This window comes from Thyridium curvatum (genome assembly GCF_004353045.1).
Source record: "Thyridium curvatum strain D216 chromosome Unknown NODE_20_length_475153_cov_84.797782, whole genome shotgun sequence".
NCBI classification, from domain to species: domain Eukaryota; kingdom Fungi; phylum Ascomycota; class Sordariomycetes; order Thyridiales; family Thyridiaceae; genus Thyridium; species Thyridium curvatum.
The window spans coordinates 83,975-103,979 of NW_022156775.1; the positions used below are offsets into that span (position 1 = coordinate 83,975).

General features: G+C 56.3%; 5 protein-coding genes across 5 annotated transcripts; 3 read left to right on the plus strand and 2 right to left on the minus strand.

Moving 5' to 3' along the window:
* Nucleotides 1–139: 139 nt before the first annotated feature.
* On the minus strand, nucleotides 140–700 carry E0L32_004253 (uncharacterized protein; the record flags this gene model as incomplete). Its single annotated transcript, XM_031138643.1, has 1 exon — nucleotides 140–700. The coding sequence occupies one exon, from the start codon at nucleotides 698–700 to the stop codon at nucleotides 140–142; it is 561 nt and encodes a 186-aa protein (XP_030997266.1).
* An 8,599-nt stretch (nucleotides 701–9,299) lies between these two features.
* On the plus strand, nucleotides 9,300–12,097 carry E0L32_004254 (uncharacterized protein; the record flags this gene model as incomplete). Its single annotated transcript, XM_031138644.1, has 4 exons — nucleotides 9,300–9,408; nucleotides 9,464–10,731; nucleotides 10,802–11,080; nucleotides 11,141–12,097. 4 exons carry the CDS (start codon nucleotides 9,300–9,302, stop codon nucleotides 12,095–12,097), a joined length of 2,613 nt encoding a protein of 870 aa, XP_030997267.1.
* Nucleotides 12,098–13,185: 1,088 nt separating this feature from the next.
* On the plus strand, nucleotides 13,186–14,709 carry E0L32_004255 (uncharacterized protein; the record flags this gene model as incomplete). The annotated part of the gene is made up of 2 exons (XM_031138645.1): nucleotides 13,186–14,346; nucleotides 14,431–14,709. The coding sequence occupies 2 exons, from the start codon at nucleotides 13,186–13,188 to the stop codon at nucleotides 14,707–14,709; spliced, it is 1,440 nt and encodes a 479-aa protein (XP_030997268.1).
* Nucleotides 14,710–15,246: 537 nt separating this feature from the next.
* E0L32_004256 (uncharacterized protein) lies at nucleotides 15,247–16,791 on the plus strand (the record flags this gene model as incomplete). The annotated part of the gene is made up of 3 exons (XM_031138646.1): nucleotides 15,247–15,522; nucleotides 15,794–16,263; nucleotides 16,344–16,791. 3 exons carry the CDS (start codon nucleotides 15,247–15,249, stop codon nucleotides 16,789–16,791), a joined length of 1,194 nt encoding a protein of 397 aa, XP_030997269.1.
* Nucleotides 16,792–17,525: 734 nt separating this feature from the next.
* On the minus strand, nucleotides 17,526–18,737 carry E0L32_004257 (uncharacterized protein; the record flags this gene model as incomplete). The annotated part of the gene is made up of 3 exons (XM_031138648.1): nucleotides 17,526–17,716; nucleotides 17,854–18,393; nucleotides 18,605–18,737. 3 exons carry the CDS (start codon nucleotides 18,735–18,737, stop codon nucleotides 17,526–17,528), a joined length of 864 nt encoding a protein of 287 aa, XP_030997270.1.
* Between the last annotated feature and the right edge of the window lie 1,268 nt (nucleotides 18,738–20,005).

Sequence of the window (20,005 nt, forward strand, 5' to 3'; positions counted from 1 at the left end):
GTAGGGTATACTTCGTTTCGATGATGGTGGTCTCCAAGGGGCCCTTCCAATTAAGCCGTCCGCCCGTGAAGAAGAGAGAAATGGCAGACGGTCCGTAGAAGGCCCCCTTTTCAGACCGGCGGAGAACGAAGAGGCCGATTTATTGGTACTCGGACCGCTCCTTCTCCTTGAGGCCACCGATCTTCTCAATGTCGATCGAGTAGAACTGAGACTTGCTCTCCTTCTCGTAGGCAGGGAGCTGTTCCTCCAGGGGCTCCATGCCAACGGTGGTGTCACCAACGCGGACAACGACGACACGGCCGCTCTTGGAGTGACCGTGCTCGTCATGCTCGTCGGGGAAGGTGATGTGGATCTCGGGAACGTTGTCGGGCGAATGAGGGGGAGAGCTGGGGTTTGCCAACATGGGCTGGCCGTCCTTGAAGACGACGACGCTGTGCCGGCCGTTCTGGGTCTGGATAGTAAGGCGGCGGTGGTTACCGCTGCGCTTGACGTCGCTGTACTGAGGGAGCACCTCGCTCTGCATCTGCTTGCGTCTGCGCATGCGGCGGAGAAGGACGAGGATGGCGGCCAGGACGAAGCCGAAAAAGACCAAGCTGAGCAGAGCAATCATGACGTTGATGAGCGTCTCGGGGTTGGAGCCATCAGTCAGGCCGCGGGCAGCAAGGACGCCCCGGGAGGCGATCTGGTGGATGGACTGCATGGTGGATTGATGTCGTCGATGTGTGGGGTGGTTTAATGAGTGTGAGTGCGAGATAGTTGATGCGTCAACAAACCGGATAGACGTCGGTAATCGATATCGATAGTCAAGAAATTGCTGGGTCAAGGGAAGGATAGAATTCAAACAAGGGGCGATCTACGCGGTCGATGGGACAATGTCAGTACTGGTCTGGGTCTGGTGAATAGTAGTAAAGAGAGGGATCATGGTCTTCAAAGAGTCAAAGGAAACAGTAGATCCTCATCAAAGGGCACCAGGCCGACAATAAAAAAAACAGGGAAGCAAGGCAGGACGACAACCAGCCCCGGATTTGCCAAAGGGAGGCGTCATGAGGTAGTCCATTGGGGGTTTCGTGCCTTGCCTTTGCGAAGAATGGAGATGATGGATAGTGGGTTTTTTTGGTGGTGGTTGTGCACATACCCAAGGGATGCTCCCGCCTCTAGCAAGTTTTCAAACTTCGACAATGCAAAAACGACTAGTATCCGGAAGGAATGGACAGGAGATACAGCTAAAAGGAGTGAAGCTGTATTCCAGGTGTAATGATCGTGAGGGCAAAAAAAAGGAAGGGACGCTCTTCGAGCACCTTGAAGCCGGCGACAATGGACCCTTGGGCTTGCTTGTTGGACAAGAAGGTGAAAGAAGAGGAGAGGGAAGGAAGGGAGGAGGAAAGGGGAGGGGAGACAAGCAAAAGGGAAAAGAGCGCCAACACGCAGTAGCCAGAGCCCCAGTGCTTCACCAGTGCACGCACCAGGGTAGTTCGTGGTTAGTGGTGTGGCATGTGTGTGCGCAGTCGCTTCGGTCTCCCCCCTACGTGGGTAGTGCGGCCTAGACTGTGCCCACTCGTGCCTCCCTGTTCCTGGCAGCCAGACGCTGGGACCACCGCATCGAGGAAGTTGAGATGGACAAGCAGGGGGGCTGATTGGCCACCCAAGCCACCACAACGGCTGTTCCTGAGCTAGCGCCAGCCATCATGTGGCAGCGGGCCAATCACGGGCCATGGCACTGTTGACAAAAACGGGGGGCTTAATTTCACGATTTGGGGGTGGAGCCTCAGATTTCCAAGGCACCCGCCCCGCCCCTGTGATTGCTCATTGCTTGATGATCGTTCTTCACGGAGTACTCGAGAGTCGAGCACAACAGAGCCGCGCGCTCCAGTGCAGAAGCGCCACGATGCAAAGAGTACGGTACGGAGTAGTCCTACCTTACCGCTCTTTTCCTTCTCATCTTCAAGTGCGCATCTGACCTTCGGATTGTCTATTCTATGGCCAACGGACGTTTTCCCTCCACAGATTCCTCTGAAGGCGGCACCACCTGCTGCTCTGCTCGAAAGGCCTTGTACATACCTAGGTAACTTGGTGTTTTAGATGATCAGAAACAATACACAAAAGCCGAGACAGAATGAGAGAAGCGCCGCTGACGAAGACTGCTTCAATATCAACAATAACAAAAGACAAATACGGGCGATGCTGTTCTATTTTTGTTCTGTTTGGAACGGGAAGCCACACATCAAGCCATTTCCAGAACATGGCCCCTCATTCCGGCATTCCTGCGCTTGTGTCTCCAACCCCCCTCTGGCTTCCAACAAAGCCTCCCAAACCTCCATACCTAGGCTTGCAAACAATGTCTTCTGTCCTTGTCTTTTTTCCAGTATTTATGTCATCGTTCAATTTCTCCCACCATGCTATGCTGCTCACACCGTGGCCGTGTAGCGTGGCTCTGCGGCATCCCCGAAATCAATCCGGGGGCGGGTGGCGTCGCGGCATTTGTGATACCTCTAATACCGCGTCAGCCCCGATCCCTTTCAATACCTATTTGCGAAGCATTCCGGCCGGTCCGGGCACTAGCCCAACCTCGTACCAGCAATGCGTGACGAGTGGCGAGTGTGATGCCGGCGGGCCCCAGAGTGGCTCTGTTTGGAGCAAGTATGTGGCAAGTGATGCTGTCTCAGCACCATTGATGGCTTTGTTCACCCTCGGAATGTTGGACTCGATCATATCTCATTTGATCTTATAGTTGCGCTCTCACCGCTGTCTCGACCTTCGTCATACAGAGCAGATTGATGCGCCTTGCTCGTCTGGTCAGCTTCTCACGCTCGCCCTCGAGTCGGCCAAGGGTCTCCATGTTGGCAAACCGTCCTCTTTGCAGCGATCCGCCGATCCCTACTGCTCATTGTTGGAAAGATGTTGTACAGTTTGCCGATCCTCTTGCACCTTGCGAAAGACTTGTTCGGCCACGGCCAACAGTTGCTCGTCGGAAACAAGCTCGAAAGGAGCAAACTGGAGTTTCGGCAAGCCGGGTGAATATGGCAAGGATCCGGTCTATCTCGGACTCCATTATTGATAACTCCGCTATTCATGTGCAATGCTCATCAAATGCCCTGGTGTTCGTTATATCTGCCATGAACGCTTCGCTGCTACGCATGATCTCCTTCCAATGGGAAGTTTTCATGGCACTGATGGGCTTCAAGTGAGCTCACTATTCTGCATAACGAGGCAACACGTGTGAATTTCCGCCTGGATATTGGTGGCCACATCGTCTACGACATGCTTGACAATTATAAACTCAGCATCACTATTGAACCCTTATCTGCGGCCAAGTCCAGAATGGCCAGCAAGGTAGTTACCCGTATACAGATTTGCACTCAACTTACTCTTCCCCTCGGGGCTTATCGAGATGACAGCTGGCTGTAGTACATGTTCCATGCTGAGTTTGAAGTTGCCATCAAGCGCCATAGTCCTTGATTGTCGAGGAATTCCAAGACTAGTTGAATACAATGTCTGCTGTATTGCGCCGAAGACGTAAGAACCTACTTGCATGCTCATGAAACATTGTGCGAAGCGGTCCCTGACACAATGTCAATAGAGGATGATGCTTCCAAGTTCAGAATCGCTGATAGAAAGACCAGCTTGGTGGGAAGCAGTATGTAGAACTTGCCGTACAAGAGCCGGCATGGGCAAGTTATGATGAGGTTGGACGCGTCGTATACCAGCTGGCCATGTCGATGGCATTGATTTTATCAAAGATACGTGAGGTGGTTGCGTCGATGATGGCGGTATCAGCAACTGGTGAGAACCAAAAGACTTCTCTGTCCCACTCGAATGGCAACTTATCAAGACGACGAGGAACATGGCAGGGTAGAGGCCGGCACCATGTGAAGCTGCAAGCTCAAAGTGGTAGCATTCTATTGGACTAATCTGCCGTGGTTCGTCACAGGGTCGTGTCTTCTGCTTTGTATCGCAGGCAAGTGATGGTCATATTAGTTGACGGACTGCTAACAGAAGTACTTGACTATCCTTCAAGCCCATCGGGTTTAGGTAGTGGGATAGCCCTTCCGAGTTCTTAGGGCAAGGATGTGACAAGGATATTGATTGTTAAGATTGAGGTAGCTCCTGATGAACTTCCGTCAACCATTCAGACACCCACTTGGCAGGGCACTATTTGGTTAGAGTCTTCTCGGCTCGGCATCGCTGTCTACCACGATGAGTAGACAGCTTTTGCAGCCGCCGCTTGTTTTGTTCCTGCCCACTACTGAGACAACAGTTGGGTGGGCACTTGCCTCATCGACTGGATATCTGGCACCGGCGACTCTTTGAGGCTTCGGACCCCATGACCACATTCATCGGTGATCAATCCAGGCGGTCTCCAGCAATGCCAGTGTCCAATCCTTGATGGTCATGTTCGTGGACCCCAGGCAATCGACCCTCACGATCTTCACTTCCAGCTCATCATCTGGGCTGTATCGGCCCTTCAGACTCGAGCGAAGGTAGACACTTCAGCGCTAGCAAGGAGATCCTCTCTGCTCGCGGACCTGGGAAGACTTTGGCAAGAGGCGCTTGCCACCCTCGTCGTGGACCGCTGGAACCAGTGCCACGGGCCGGATCTGCAGCAACATGGTAACCATCTTCGCGTGGTACTCCGCATCAGCGCGCCGCGGTCTCGGCGGTCCTGGCCAGGCTCCCCTTCTCGGAAGCATATACCACCAGGCGCTGGTGTGGGTGAGTCACCGCCACGCCTCTGAAGGGGTCATTCTGCTCAGCTGTTGACCTATGGCCCGAGTGTGCGATGGCTGACCTCCTGGACTTGTGCGTGTGTACCAGAGTTACCTGACAGCGGACGTGGCAGAAGGTGCTCACGGCCCACTGCAACTGGACCGCGGCAGACACTCTCGGCAGCCCAAGGATTCGGCGGTGACGAACTACACCGGTATCTCCCCTACGCTCTCCATCTCTGGCTTCACGCGCCCGGCTCCGGACCTGATCATTGGTATCCTGCGGGCGGAAACGCGGTCACTGGAGCGGGCTTTTTTCAAGATGGAGGCACTGGGAAAACCTGGTTGAGGACGCGGGTCCGGTGGCTGAAGAGCCGTCGGACTGGTCTTCGTGCAGAAACTGCTTCACCTGGGTCGCGATCTGGCCACACTGGCACGTGCCTACTCGGCCCGTTGCACCAGCGTGGTGCTTGTAACCTGGGCAGGACGACTTGATACCCAAGACTACTCGTGCCCAGAGCACCAAGGCGTCCTGTGTGGCCGGCACACTGCGGGCAAGTTTCTGGATGGAGGGAGGGCATTTCTCTAGGAGGAGAAGATCCGGGAACGCTGAGGCTTAAATAAAGACGCCCTCAGACGCCCTCATAGTATCCTGAATGGGAAACTCTGGTGGGCTCTCTGTGGAAGACTGTGGAACAGTGTCCGGATCCAAGTGCCCATCATCTTGGCGTGCTCGCATTTCGACTTTCGCCCACGGGGTGGGTGGTGGGTGTGTCAACCATGTAACCTGGGCAAAATCAACATGCTCGTTCAATGTTTGGATGAAGGAGGTTGTACCGAGAAAGTCTTCAAGGAGACCCACCGGTCAAATCTCAATGAGACATTGCCACGATGGGCCTTTCCCTAGTTCGACAAGAACTTTGCTTTTGGTCAATCTCTTTTCGGTTTCCCGTGCCTTAAGTAGCCTGCTTTGGCGCCCTGGTATTGCAAATAGCGCCTCTTTTCGAGCAGGTTTGCAAGATCATCTTCGCCCTGGCACGCTGAGCTGCAGAGTACGAAGGTCGCAAATTAGAGTGCTGTGGGCCGACGGCTCCTCCCTTGGAGAGTGTGGAGTGGGCGATCAGAATCTGGTCGCGTGTATCGTCTCTGGCTGTGTCCTGTCTTGTTCTGTCCTCTTGCCCCCTATGTACCAATTACGGAGTAAAGCCTTTGAAGAAGTCAATGCTCAGTGCCACATGCTGGATGACACTTCGTACGTGCCTAGGTCCCAGTATGTCTGCGACCAAGTTCGTCTGGCAGATGGTCCACGGCGGGCCAGGCCTCAAAGTGTCGCGCTGGATATTAAACCGCATTCCATGGGAAAGAAGAAAAGGAGCCTCTACATGGAGTGAGCAGATGACCCCATATCTTTGTCAAGTCGTACTTTCCTGGTAGGCCAATCAAGGGCGAGGCAGCGCTTGCGACCCGACGGACGGCCTTCGATGGTTACTTGACTTCCGTCTCTATCGGGCCGTGGGGCGGAGGGCCTGCCACTATCCACAGACCACGACTTACACAGGAGCTTGGAATAGATGCTTTCTCCGAAGATGGACCCTTGACAGGCCGTCGCCCGGATGGGTCGTAGGTTTGTCTAACTCACAATGCCTAGCTATGTACATTTTGCACGATTTCGGCCAAAGAGCAGGAAAACACACCCAGTCCGAGTCGGGCCAGCTTGCTCGTCGTTTAAGGGAAGAAGAGCCTCAAGCCAGCATCAACCACGAAGCGAATCCAACGGCGTTCGCCAAGTAACTAGTCTAAGAAGTGAGTGTGTAAAAGCCATTTTGTAGGAGAGTCCGATTGCTCTTTTTATTGTCCCGGAGTCTAGTGAACATGCTCAACTCGGTGCTTTTCCCCCGTGGAAGAAATACCGTGGCCGTTGGAACCAAGGAAGAAACTCTCTGGTCATCTCCGTCCATGGGCTCGTCTTAACGAGCCATCCATTGTATCTCGAGCTTTGAACTCCGGTTGAGCTTTTAGAAGAGGGTTTTCCTTCCTGGGAACAGGAGCAGGCATGGTTGAGCCCTTTTCAGCAATCAATCTGTCCATGAGATCCATCTCTCTCGGAGAATAAAAAGCCTTGTGGTCCCCTCCCTGGTGTGGAAGGGAGGTTCTGTCTTGCAAATATCTTGCACCGAGACCGCGTACATATCCCTCGCACGTATCCTCCACAAGGATCCGACGCCCTTGGATCATCTATCCCCTTTGCAAGGAGTTACCTAAAGCAGGTAGCCATCAATACTATCCCGAGCAATCAAAGGCGCCTTGCATAGTTCATTTCAGCTTTACCCCAGACTCCCTCGTGCATCGGCGTCTGGCCGAACTACGAACTACGTCGTAGGTATATCTACTCGTGAAGCTCCTCTTCCTCTTTTGTCTTCTACATTCCTCGCCTCTCCCCTCCGCCTTGTATTCTTCTCTCTGCGACCTTCAGACATTACCCACCCGGCACTCCGTCCTGGCCAAAGAAGATTGGCCCTGGAAGAGGAGAAAGCAGTGGTATCCGCAAAAGAAAGCACCGGAGTGCGGCAGCTAGTACGCCACCAGCCCGAACACTCACTCGCTGGCAGCATCTCGACGAATCGTCGACGAGAACAGTGAGCACCAAGCATACCACAACCCTCAGCGAGCCCAATCACCAGGCAACAATCAAGCGAGCCGGTGCGGGATCTTGCCTGAAGTCGCACCGAGTTGTCAGTGCAACGATGGATCGCTGCTTTTTCTGGACCAGGGAGAATCTTGGGGGCTAACCACCGTTTTCGCTATTCTGCAGTCATCCTCGCCAGTTCCCTTTACTCGCTCTCTCCCTCACGCACAGAAGACAACCACGACGCCGTCCCCGGCTCCATCGATCTCCTCTCTGCTCAGCATCGACCACCGCTTCGGGTATGTAGACTTTTCTAGTCTGTTTTCCCCTCGTCATCTTGCTTCCTCTTCCTCACGGCACTTCCCGCTTCTCTTGTCTTGCATCGAATCCCGTGGGGGCCACAGTTGTGTTGGCAGGACCGAGTCTGGTTCACCCACCACCAAGGCCGTGTTTGTCTCTGGCAAAAAGACTTTCACCAAGTCGAGCTTGTGGATCACCTTTGCGCCAGTCCGGTATCCCTTCCCTGGCTTTCCACTAAACCCAGGGGCCTGGCATGGCCTGGAGGTCCCCCCTGCGTCGGTTGCGTGTCTGGCCTCAGGGCTGCCTCGAGCTAGGCCAGCCCTTCCCTAGCCCTTCCCTTCTTCCACTGTAGCCCCGCTACCCTGGCTTCCCTGGCCTGCTACCGACCAACATTTTACCTTTATTTTACCTTTCTTACCCTTGTCGGGGCCCGCTGCTGTTGCCGCTGCCGCTCCCTACCGCCTGCCTGGTCTGGTCAGGCTGTCCTCTTGTGACCTTTTTTTTTTTTTCCTGCCCGCAGCCCGCCCTTCTGATGGTGGGAGGGAGGGACGGGCTCGTGCTGGTCGTGCTGGCTCTGCCTTAGTTGGTAGGCGGCGGTGGAGACTGGAGTGCAGCGCCAGTCCAACTCCAATCGCGAAATGGCAAATTCCAGCCTTTCACACGCCCTCTTGAGATCGACCCCAACTTATGTACATATCGTTCTGGCCGCCTTCCTGCATACCTTACCTGCCCTGCCCTGCGCTGTTGCTGCTGCGGCTACTTTCCCTCATCCTCCCTCGTCCTCGTCCTCCCTCGTCCTCGTCCTCGTCCTCCCTCTCCTCCTCCTCCTCTTCTTCTACCTCTTCTCTCCTCCTCGCCTTGCCCATCATCGTCTTTTCCGCGTGGCCAGAGCCAGCCATTCTTGCAAATATTGGCCCTTCCCGCCATACTGCAGCCCGGCCAGTGTAGCAGTAGCTAGGCTGCACTCTCTTCTCAAAGTTGAGCTGTGCTTACGCTCTTGGTTCCGACTTTGCCTTCGTCGCATGCTCGTCGCCCGTCTCTGCACTTTCCTGCCTTTACCACCTGCTTGTCGATAGGGTTTATGATTTCTAGAGGTCAGCTCCCGCATGCGCTTTCAAAAGAAGCAATCTCTCTGCCATCCCGCTTCAGGGTTTTCCCGCTGAGAGCAGAACCTGCTTGAACACCCCTCCTCCTCAACCTACAACCCTATCTCTGCTCGTCCCGAGCTTGTGCCAATTGACCTGCTTGCTGACGGACCTTTTCTCCTCAGCTGAATAGATTTACCCGTCTTTGCTCAGACGACGGCCTGCATATATTCGACCTAATCGCCTTCGTGAATCTTGCCCGTCTTCGCTGGCCACGAGACCAACCTTCAAACTGAATACCAGTCTTTCGCAAAGTCCCGTCCCCGCAGGGTCCGAGTTTGAGCAGTCGTAGCTTCGGCCTGCTACATACACCATCACTATCGGCAGCACTTCTTTGTATTACCGAGTATCTGTCGACCTTGTCGATCAAATACTGCAGATATGTCGAACGTGAGTCGCGCCGCCCACATGTTGTTGGCACCTTGTCTAGTATATGCCTTCATTGTAGGCGTATCCGAGCTAACGGGATTCCACCAAACATAGCGAGAAAGCCGACTCCCCAATTACCAAGCCTCAGATTTTAAGATGTTCCGTGCTACCCACCGCGCACTCGACGCATACCCCACTGAGACATGGAGTTCCTCACAGAGCATATGGGCTAAGAAGCCACCTCGCGAGACCCAGCGGGTAGCAGGTATGTGTAGCATGTACCACAGCCCGCATGGCTGATCAATTGCTCACCTATGCAGCAGGCCCCGGCGAACTGTCCCAGCTCAACAGTTCCAACGCACGCGACCCTTGGGTCCATCGTCCCGACGACTCCTGGGCAGCTCTCCAAGACCCTTCCACGAGGTCTGCCTCTGGCAGCACCTCCCCAACACGAACCAGAGATGTCGTGTCACGGGCCGAATTCAGCTCGGCTCCCCTCTACGCGAACTCACAAATGAGGATGGCCTCTCAAAACGGGAACGCCAACGGCCGGGCGAATCCTCTGTCTAACACCTCCTCGCACAACATGCCGAAGGCCCCTTTGGCCGATGAGAAGGAGAATGCCGGCCCTTTCAGCGCGACTTCCCTGGGCGATGCCGCCAGGCAAGGCTATGTGAGCGAACATCGAGGATCACAGGGCAGTGACTTCACCGGGAGCAACCACTCGCGCGAGCAGAGCATGGCGTTACTCGGCCACGGGGAAGCTGAGCCATATCACGGTTCATCTTCGTACAGCAACCCAAGCAACCCCTTCAACCCAATTGGGTCCGACGCGGTGCTCTCGTCACAAGTTCCTCGACCCTCGCTGAACGGATCAGCATCCTTTCCGTTGCAGACCAATGGCCATGGCGGGGCTTACATAGATGGGCTCACGGCTGGTGTCCAAAAGAACCTGACCTTCCACGAGTCTGCGGAACACAGCTCCTCGCGCTCCTCACGGAGCCATCATGTAATGAACCATGCCCAGTCTTTCCCGCTGAATGGCAGCACCCCAGCCTGGCAAGGACAGAGCCAGGGACGGCCTAGCACTCGCGATTACGCCGCTACATATCAACCTCAACAGAGCATTTTCTCCCAGGGCCCCCTGCCCGGAGATCAGCGGGCAAACGCTGCCGGCCAGGGTCGCCTCGCGCGTACCTCGTCACATTCAAATGATGTTGTGCAACCTGTCTCCGACGCCTGGCACCGACAATCGTCGATCGAGTCATCCTTCCCTCTGGAGTCGGAAAGGAGCATTTTCAATGCGCCAGTGATGGGCCAGGCCAGCCAACCGGCACCGATCCACCAGCAATTTGTTCCTGTCTATAACACAAACGGGATGTACATGCCGTACATCTCAGCACCGTTCCGCAATCCCGGTCAGCTTCCGCCGGGTCAGGTCCAACCGGCCTGGCTCCCCAATGCCTACACCGGCAACGCCGCCGCTTTCGTCCACCCCCCTCGTCCGCGTGAAGCGAACAAGCCGCAGGACGACGTTCTTGATGACTTCAAGAGGAACTCCAAGTACAACAAGAAGGCGGAGCTCAAGGTAAGCACTTTGGACCGCTCTCGAATCGTTGTCTAGTGATCCGCAGCATACTGACTGCACCGCAAAACAGACTATAAAAAACCATGTTGTGGTGTTCTGTGGGGACCAAGCTGGTTCTCGTTGGCTGCAAAACAGAATTGAGACAGCCTCGACCGAAGAGAAAGACATGCTGTTCGAAGAGATCTATCCGAACGGGTTGCAGCTCATGTCTGACGTCTTCGGCAACTACGTGATCCAAAAGTTCTTCGAGCATGGCACGCAGCATCAGAAGCGCGAGTTGGCTGGGCTGCTGAGAGGCAAGATGTTCACCATGGCAAAGGGCATGTACGCATGCCGATGTGTGCAGGCGGTAGGCCCCCCCCTTCTGTATAACCCTCAATCGAGACCACAGTGCTAATCTGACATTCAGGCTATTCAACACGTCCTGGTTGATCAACAAGTTGAGCTCGCCAAGGAGCTTGACACCCCTGAGCACAACAGCATCTTGGAGCTCCTTGACCACCAGCATGCGAACCACGTCGTCCAGAAGATCATCGAATCGGTCCCGCGTGAACATATCGGCTTCGTGATGGAGACCTTCCGCAACAATGTTGTGGCACTCTCTCGCAAACAGTTTGCTTGCCGCGTTGTTCAGCGCGTCATGGAACACGGATCGGAGGAGGACAAGGACTTCTTCGCGGCCGAGCTACTCCCGGAACTCGGGTGCCTCATTGACGACCAGTATGGCAATTATGTGGTACAGAACATCGTCAAGGTTGGCAAGGAAAAGGACCGCGACCAAGTCGTTGCTCTTGTCAGAAGCAACCTGCCCAAGTACAGCAAGAACAAGCACGCCTCGAACGTGGTCGAGATCTGTCTGGCAAACTGCAGCAATGTGACGAGGTGTGAGGTAGCCGACGAGTTGCTCACCGATGAGCAGAAGACGACGGATCTCATCCGAGACCAGTATGGCAACTATGTGATTCAGACACTCACCAAGAAGCTCGAGGGACCCAAGAAGGACGAGTTCGAAGACTTTCTCCGGACTCTTGTGGTCAACATCAAGAGGGACTCCGGAGGGCGCGGCTCAGCTCTCCAAAAGCTCACCGACTTGCTCTGGCCCAAGTCGGGTGTGCAACATGGCCAAAAGCAACCTCAACGCTCCGGAAATGAGAACACGGCGGCGCCGTCGCCGTCTCCTCTCCAGATCGACACCGCAGTGCCTACTCCAGGCTTGACCAGGGAGCCCAACACCCCTCAGAGCAGCGGACCCCCAAGCACGAATGCTAGCGCTACAGAGGAGACAGCACTGGACGCAAGCAAGCCGGTCAAATCGGCATCTGCGGCTGGATCGTCTGCTCCACAGATCCAAGCCGACGGCAACTAGGAAGGGACGTGATCCTTCCAGATTCCATTTCTTTCGTAATTATTTGTCTTGTTCCATACATGGAGGGGCTATGCACAAACACCAAAGACATGTTTTTTTTCCTACCTAACGACATGACGCATTGGGGATAACGACTACGGTTCACAACACCGGGATGGGGGCCAGGGGATGATAAGCACGTCGGCGTCACAGCCCGGCATCACGATACAAGGTTTCGGCATGCTGTGGTATCGGGGGTGTTTCTTGGTTTTGGGGATACTGGACTACTGGGCAGAAATTCCAGTTATATCAGGCGCGGGAACCGGAGGAGCTCGGGTGAATCATCGTCATTCATGGTACAGTTTACTTTAGCTATAATACGGTCATCTCCAGCATGGTTGCCATTGTCCTGAGCACAGGTCGGATTTGGCATGCAGGCTGGGGAGGCGAGATCTAGAGGTCGGCGGATAGTGACGACCGATAGCGAATACAATACAGCGGATTTGAGTAGTTCAGCGCTTGAGTACCCAGGTAGTTTGCTCTGATATCAAGGAGCGTAGCTTGTGTGTCATGATCAGAGCTTGTGTGGGATGACTGGGATGAGTCTGTAACCCGGATCAGAACGAGCTAGGAGTCTGTGCACCACCCCATGAGGGTGTATGGTCGGTGCGACTGTCCATTTTCGAGACTATCTATCTCATGATCTACCTGCTCTCGAGTTTCAGATCTATTCATAGTCTATCTACGAGAGATTCTCCCTTTGCTGGTCAATTCATTGGATCCATCTTGGCCTTTCGGACACCTGTACCTCCCTTACCGCTAGTGGGTTGCTCGGTAAATGCCGGCATAGCAAGTGCCTAATCTGCGGTGTGGCACGTGCTGGGCCCAGGTGCCGGTTTCTCGGTTGTTGTATGGGCGCAGTTACGTAGCTAGGCCGGTTCATCTTCCTGCATACCTAGCAAGCATCCAAGATCTTTACAAGGAGGCCCACGTTCAACGTCAACAGCGACCATGGATTAAGACAGAGAACACAATTGCCCGACGCGGACTCTTCCCACTCTTGACGCAACTCGACGACGACGACAGTCCGCGATGACCTCACCGCCACCATGTCTACAACCAAGCTAACTTTTCTCTACCCGCATCTGTTCCGCGCGGGAGGGCTCCTCGGCGGCGAGAAGTCTGCCGCCGTCGTCGGCCAGGCTACGTGGGGCTCGTGCCGTCGTCGCTGCTGCCAGAAGCAGCTGCGGGCGCCCGCCCAACCGTCTGGCCTCGCGGCCTCGTTCGCGTCCATCACGGCGCCCAAGCAGTCGAGCTACACGCGCAGGCACGGGACGGCGGTCGACCCGACGCCGTTGGGCACCGGTTCCACCGCCAGCGCCAGCAACAAGACCACCGCTCAGGCGACTACCGGCGACGGCGACGGCGACGGCGACGGCGACGTGGAGGTGGACGACGCGCAGGCCTCGGTGGGGGCCTCCGACGCGGAGTCGCTGGCGGAAGAGCAGAAGCGGGCGCAGCAGCAGGCGGCTGAGAGCAGTGCGGATGGGATGGTTGAGAAGGAGGCGATGGCCGCTGCGAGCGCCGCTGCGGCTGCGGCTGCGGCTGCTGCCACGAATACGAGTGCCGACCCGGCCAAGACGGAGCAGAGGATCCTCGACCCGCCGCCCGTGATCCAGCTCGGGGCGCCGACCGACCCTGCCCCCGCCGCCCCGTCGGGCGCGAAGAAGAGCACGAGCGGGCCGATGGAGACCATCCTGAGCCGGGAGCCGCCGCCGTCATCATCATCGGAGGACCAGGACGGAGCGGTGGCCAACAAGGGCGGCGTGGGCAGCAACGGCAGCTACAGGCGGCCGCCGCACCTGGCGCCGCCGCCGTACATGCACCACTTTGACAGCTACTCGCTCGTCAAGCAGCTCGAGGGCGGCGGGTACACGCGGGCGCAGGCCATCACGGCGATGAAGGCCGTGCGGGCGCTGCTGGCGCAGAACCTCGAGATGGCGCAGGCCGGGCTCGTGAGCAAGAGCGACGTCGAGAACGAGACGTACCTGTTCCGGGCCGCGTGCTCGGAGCTCGGGACCGAGGTGCACAACGGGCGGCGCGCGGCGGACGAGCTGCTGCGGCAGAACCGGACGACGCTGCAGCACGAGGTGGACATCTTGGCGCAGTCGCTGAACCAGGAGCTGCTGACGCTCAACGACACGGTCAAGGGCATGTTCAACGACCGCAAGATGGCGGTCAGGGAGGAGCAGAAGGCTGCTGACAGCGCTGTATGTCTTTTTTTTTCCCTCCCTCTCGTCCTATTATCTATCGTCTTTTTGTCTGAAACAATATGCCTGACTTTTGATATACAGATCCAGCAGCTGGCGTACAAGATCAGCGTCGACCTCAACAGCGACGCCCGGTCCGAGATCGAGCAGCTGCGGTGGGTGCTCATCCGGCGGGCCGTCATCGGCATCGTGTTTATGGCCTTCATCACGCTGGCGACGCTGCGGTACGCGACCTACCGCCGCTACGTCAAGGCGCGGGAGGCGGAGATCCGGGAGAAGGAGGCCGAGCTGCTCAAGCAGAACGACGGGCGCAAGGATCATATGGCGTCGCCTGATGCGGCTGAGATCCTGGCGGCGAACTGATTGCTTTTGAAAAGGGGAGGAAACCCTTTTATATTATAGAATGGGATGATCGGGTCCGGAATGAGTGGCATATAGACTTGGTTCGATACCCTTTTCTTTCACCTTTCCAGGTCTCCTTGGGTTGGGTGCAAGATGCCGAGGCGGCACGGATGGTGTAGTAGGCATAGACATATCATAGACATACATGACTTCCAATTTACTTTGTGCACTTCCAGGACAGGACTTGGTCTGATCTGATTCCAAGGTGAACTGATCTCGACGTGAGAGAGGACTGGCTGCAAACAGACAATAGGCGCAAAGCGTGCGCTGCTGCTGCTGCTGCTGCTGCCTGGGGGGAAAAGTGTCAGTCAATAAACCCGACGCAGGGGAACCGAAGTGGGACCGCCTACAAAAGCGCGTTTACCTAGATCTCTCAGCTCGTCAGCCTGCATCTCACTCCCTCTCGCTTTCATAAACACCAACATCTTCTGTCAAAGAAGACCATCCTTTTTTTTGCAAAGTTCGTTCTTCATCAAACAGCACAGCACGGCAAGCAGGATGTCTTACTTCAAGAAGACAACGGCCAACACCGCCGTCCCCAGCCAGGGCAACACCGCCAATGACACTGCCGTGCCTGCTGATGCCGCCGACACCATCGCGGCGGTGCGCTGGTCCCCCGTCGCCAACCACCTCGCTGCCGCCTCTTGGGACGGCAAGGTGCGCATCTACGACGTGACCGGCAGCAGCGCCGCCAAGAACTCGACTGACCGCTCCGCCCGCGGTCTCGCGCAGATCACGGCCGAGGGCCCTCTGTTCGCGTGCGACTGGTACAAGGTAAGTGACTGAATCTAATTCAAATGTAACAACAGCTTTCTCAAAAAATCGACAACACGATGGTGGAAAACATCGTCATCCTTGAAGATGATGATGAAACAAAACAAAACTTGAGAAAAAAAAATGAAGTGATATGGGAATAGAAAAAAAAAGATAAGAGATACAAATGGTACAATAGGTGAGTATCCTTTACTACCCCTCTCCCTCTCTCTCACACATACACATATATATATATATAGCGTCCCTTGCTCACACAAAAAACCCACGACAGGATGGATCTATCGTCGCCGCAGTCGGCGCAGACAAGAAGGTGCACCTCCTCGATGCTGGATCGGGCCAGACGGCCTCGTTCGCCGCGCACGACGCGCCCATCCGCAGCGCGCGCTTCGTCGACGTCCGGGGCTCCTCCTCGCCCGTCCTGGCCACGGGCTCCTGGGACCGCACCCTGCGCTACTGGGACCTGCGCGCCGACCCGGCCTCGGGCCCCCTGGCCGCCGTCCCCTGCGGCGAGCGCGTCTACGCGATGGACGCCGCCAAGGACCTGCTCGTGGTCGCCACGGCCGACCGCGCGGTCCACCTCGTCGACCTCGCGGCGGACCCGACGCGGCCCCTGCGCTCGCGCGAGTCGGCGCTCGCGCACCAGACGCGCGTCGTCGCCGCTTTCCCCAACGGCAAGGGCTGGGGCACGGCCAGCATCGAGGGCAGGGCTGCCATCAACACCGTTGACGAGAAGCTCGACAAGTAAGGCAGAAGCGCACAACATTGCCTGACCGTCAGGACAGGCACAAGAGATGTCAATTTTACTGATGTGTTAGAAACAGGGATGGCTCCGACTCGTTCACTTTCCGGTGCCACCGGAGCGCCGTCGTCAAGGGCCAGGTCAAGGTCTGGGCCGTCAACGACATGAACTTCCACCCGACCAACGAGGACATCTTCACCACCGCCGGCTCCGACGGCACCTTTTGCTTCTGGAACCGCAAGATGCGCGTCCGCACCAAGACCTTTGACGTCAAGCCGAAGTCGTCGTCGTCCTCGTCGTCCTCGTCCGGCACCGACAGCAAGAAGTCCGAGGGCGGCGGTAACAACAACGACAACGACGACGTCGTCGCGGTGACGGCCACGGCCTTCAGCCAGGTTGACGGCGGCAAGACGTTCGCGTACGCCACGGGCTACGACTGGTCCCAGGGCTACGCGCGCAGCAGCGCGTCGCTGCCGACCAGGCTGATGCTGCACCCCGTCTACGAAGGCGACCTGCAGAGGCAGCAGTGAGCGTGTCCCCGGGTGGAAGTAGGAAGAATAGGGAAATGAGTGAGCTCAAGCTCCTTTGGGGGGGGGGGGGGAAGGCATTTGGGAGAAGAAGAGAGAGAAAACCCCTTGCATGCAGGCCTGGCCGAGAAGCATAAAATGCCCGGTGCGAGGCTGCGGGCAAAGGGGCTTTGGGGGAGGGAATTTGAGGGAGGACTGGCCGGCTTGGCCCCATGGCAGTCATGTCTTTTTACGGAGGAGGCGTTTCTTGTGGATTTTCTTCTTTTTTCCTTTGTCAAGGGTCTGGGTCTTGTAGCATCTGCATGCGTTCTACCCGTTACATGCAGCTTGCAGGATATTACAAAGGATGATCGAGAGGGAAATTACAAGATTGAAACAACCAGGGCGTTCCAGGGAGGATGGAAGGTTCTTCAGAGAAAGGACAACAGCACAGATTGATCAGATGGGATTATGGCAAATGGGAAAACGGGTTCGACTTTTTCACACAATGTGATTGATTATCAGTGAAGCTTGATGAGATGAAGTGATGATGAGAAACTTTGCCATTACAGGTCATACCAACTGGAGAGAGAGGAAAATTCTACAGAGGTTGTTGCTAATACAAGCTTACAAACAAATCGAAAGGGGAAAAGGGCGCGCGTCTCGTCCGGATGTTGTAGACGACGCACACACCGCCCGTTGCTCGTTATGAACAACGCCAGCACTCTCTCTTTCCTCCACGCACGCAGCAAACGTGTTTAATTCTTGTGCAGCTTGGCCTTGATCTTCTCGCTCAGGCTCCGCTTCTCCTTGGTCTCCTTGGGCGACGAGTCGCGGCCGCCGGCGCCGGACTTGTCCTTGCTGCTGCTGCCGTCCGCGTTGTTGTTCAGGCCGCCGGCGCCGACGTGGTTGTCACCGCCCGTGTGGACGCCCTTCTCCTCTAGGAGGCCTGTTTTTTTTGGGCGCTCAGTATGTTAGCAAAATAAATAAAAAAGGGTATTCATTCACGCCCTTGGGCTTATTCCCGTCAAAAGTGCCCGGCCCATCTTTTATGAGCTCTGTGATGTAGAATAAGGAAGAACTTACGGTCCGCCTCGCGCCCGGCGCCGGGGTTAGCGGCGTCAAAGTCGCCGCCGTCGGCCTTGAGCCCGGAGCTCTTGACGTACTTCTCGCCCGTGCCCTCGCCGTGGCTGACCTTCTGCGGGCCATCATCGTCCTCCTCCTCCTGTGCTTTTTGCTGCCCGGCCCCTTCCGTCTTGCTCACGTCCTCTCCCGAGGAAGCCTTGCCGGCGTCGCCGCCGTGCTGCTTGGCGACCTGGTCGAGCGGCTTGGGCCCGGGGCCCTTGATCTCGTCCTTGCCGGGCAGGCCGCCGCCGGCAGACTTGGTGTCGTTGTCGACGTCCTTCTTGGCCTCGGCCTTGGCCTCGTCGGTCTGCGGGTTGGAGGGGTCGCGGACGTCGTTCTGGGCCTTTGTGCTGTCGCCGGCGGTGACGGACGAGTCCTTGGTCTCGGTGGGGCCGCCGGTGCCGGTGCCGGTGCCAGCGGTAGAGTTGTTGTGGGTGGTGGTGGTGGTAGTGGCGGTGGCGGTGGTGTTTGTGCTGCCGGAGTTGAGGGCGTCTTGCTCCTCTGTTCCGTTCGGGTTCATGTTAGTGTTTTCTCCTTGCTAGTTTACCAAAGACTGCCATGTTTCTTGGCCGGCGTCTGGGCAAGAGGACATGGATAGACTCTGTTGGTTTTCATCGAGATGTGTTAGCTGCATGCTTGGCGAAAGCTTGGTAGGGGCGAGCCAAGAGGCTTGGGTGTTCTTGGGGGATGCGGAGAGACAAGACGCACGTACCACCTTTGTTGCCAGCGTCAAACGGCTCGCCCTTGGAGGTGTCGCCCTTGACGCCAGACACGGGCTCCTCTTGGTTGGGCTCGCCCCAGATGGCCTTGGAGGCGGTGTTTGCGAGGCTGTTGATAGCTTCCATTGCGAAGTCGGGGTTCAAGGTGGTCAATGCTGGTCAAGTGGGCTGTAGGCTAACACGGTGGCAGGTTTGCAGAGCAGGGAGGTATCACGGTGAAGGTAAAGAGGCAGTTCTAGGTTCTGGGGTATGAGGTGTCCGGACTGGCGAGGAACTGGAACGGGGGGGTATCAAGATTAATTAACACAGGATGATATGAGTAGGTGGGAAAGAGTGGGAAAAAGAGAAGGGATCGAGGAAATGCCTAGTCATAATATACTAGCCGTAGCTTGTGAACAAGCACCCAAAAGAGATAGAAGAAGAAAAGGCACCTGGCAGAGTGCAAGAGGGCATGCTCGGTGGAAAGCCGCAACCTCTGACGTCTTTGCTGCAGGTCTCCCGAGCCTGGAAGGGCAAGGCCGGCCTCCACCTCGACCAGTCAAAAGCTTGAAGAATCGGGGGTGTGATGCTTATTCCCACAATCAGTCCTTGTATCTGATCAGCCACAGGCCCAGATCTCGGTCTAACCCTGACATAACCTGTACGTGCGTGTACGACTAGTTGGTCCGAGGGGAGGGAGGGTAGACCAAGCACCAAGATAGATGATGGTTACGACTCGGCTCTCCGGCGGCCTGGACGCCCCACCGGCTATGATGGCTGTTTGCTTGCGAGCCACACCCAGACTACGTAAGGGGGGCACTTCCTTTTCCAAGGTTCCATTCTGTGGAAGCTGATCCGGATCAGCTTGGTAGGGCCGGCCGATGTACCCTTTAGACCCGATATGGGCAGGATGGGAGTGGTGGAGGAGAGAGATCCTTGGCGGACCCTTGTTCGCTGTAGATGCGGAAGCACGTACCTATGCCTCACATAGATCAGCTACCTGTTTATTGTGGTTACCGGTCCAGATCACGCTCGCGTAATGTAAAAGGTGTTCTCGCGTCTTCACATGCCATTCTGGATACTTTGGATGCACTGGGATGACTAACAGCACAGGTTGCTATAACAGCATCATCAGAAGCACATCGACATCCCATCCCGGCTACACCGAGGGTGCTCTCTTGCCCCAAAGACCGAAAAGGCGAGGACCTCGCCAAAGATACAAAGGAGTAACTGTTCTGGTGTTGGAGTTTGATGGCGACTGTGTGTGGTGTGGGGATGCCAGCTTCTGATCGCCATCCAAGACTGCCACCCCAGATGACGTCGAATGCTGTGCCCCTCACCTCACCCAACTACGTCACTGACTTCAGCTTCCTGGGGGGCGCAGAGGAAGCTCTGGAAGGCCCCACTGTCGACCC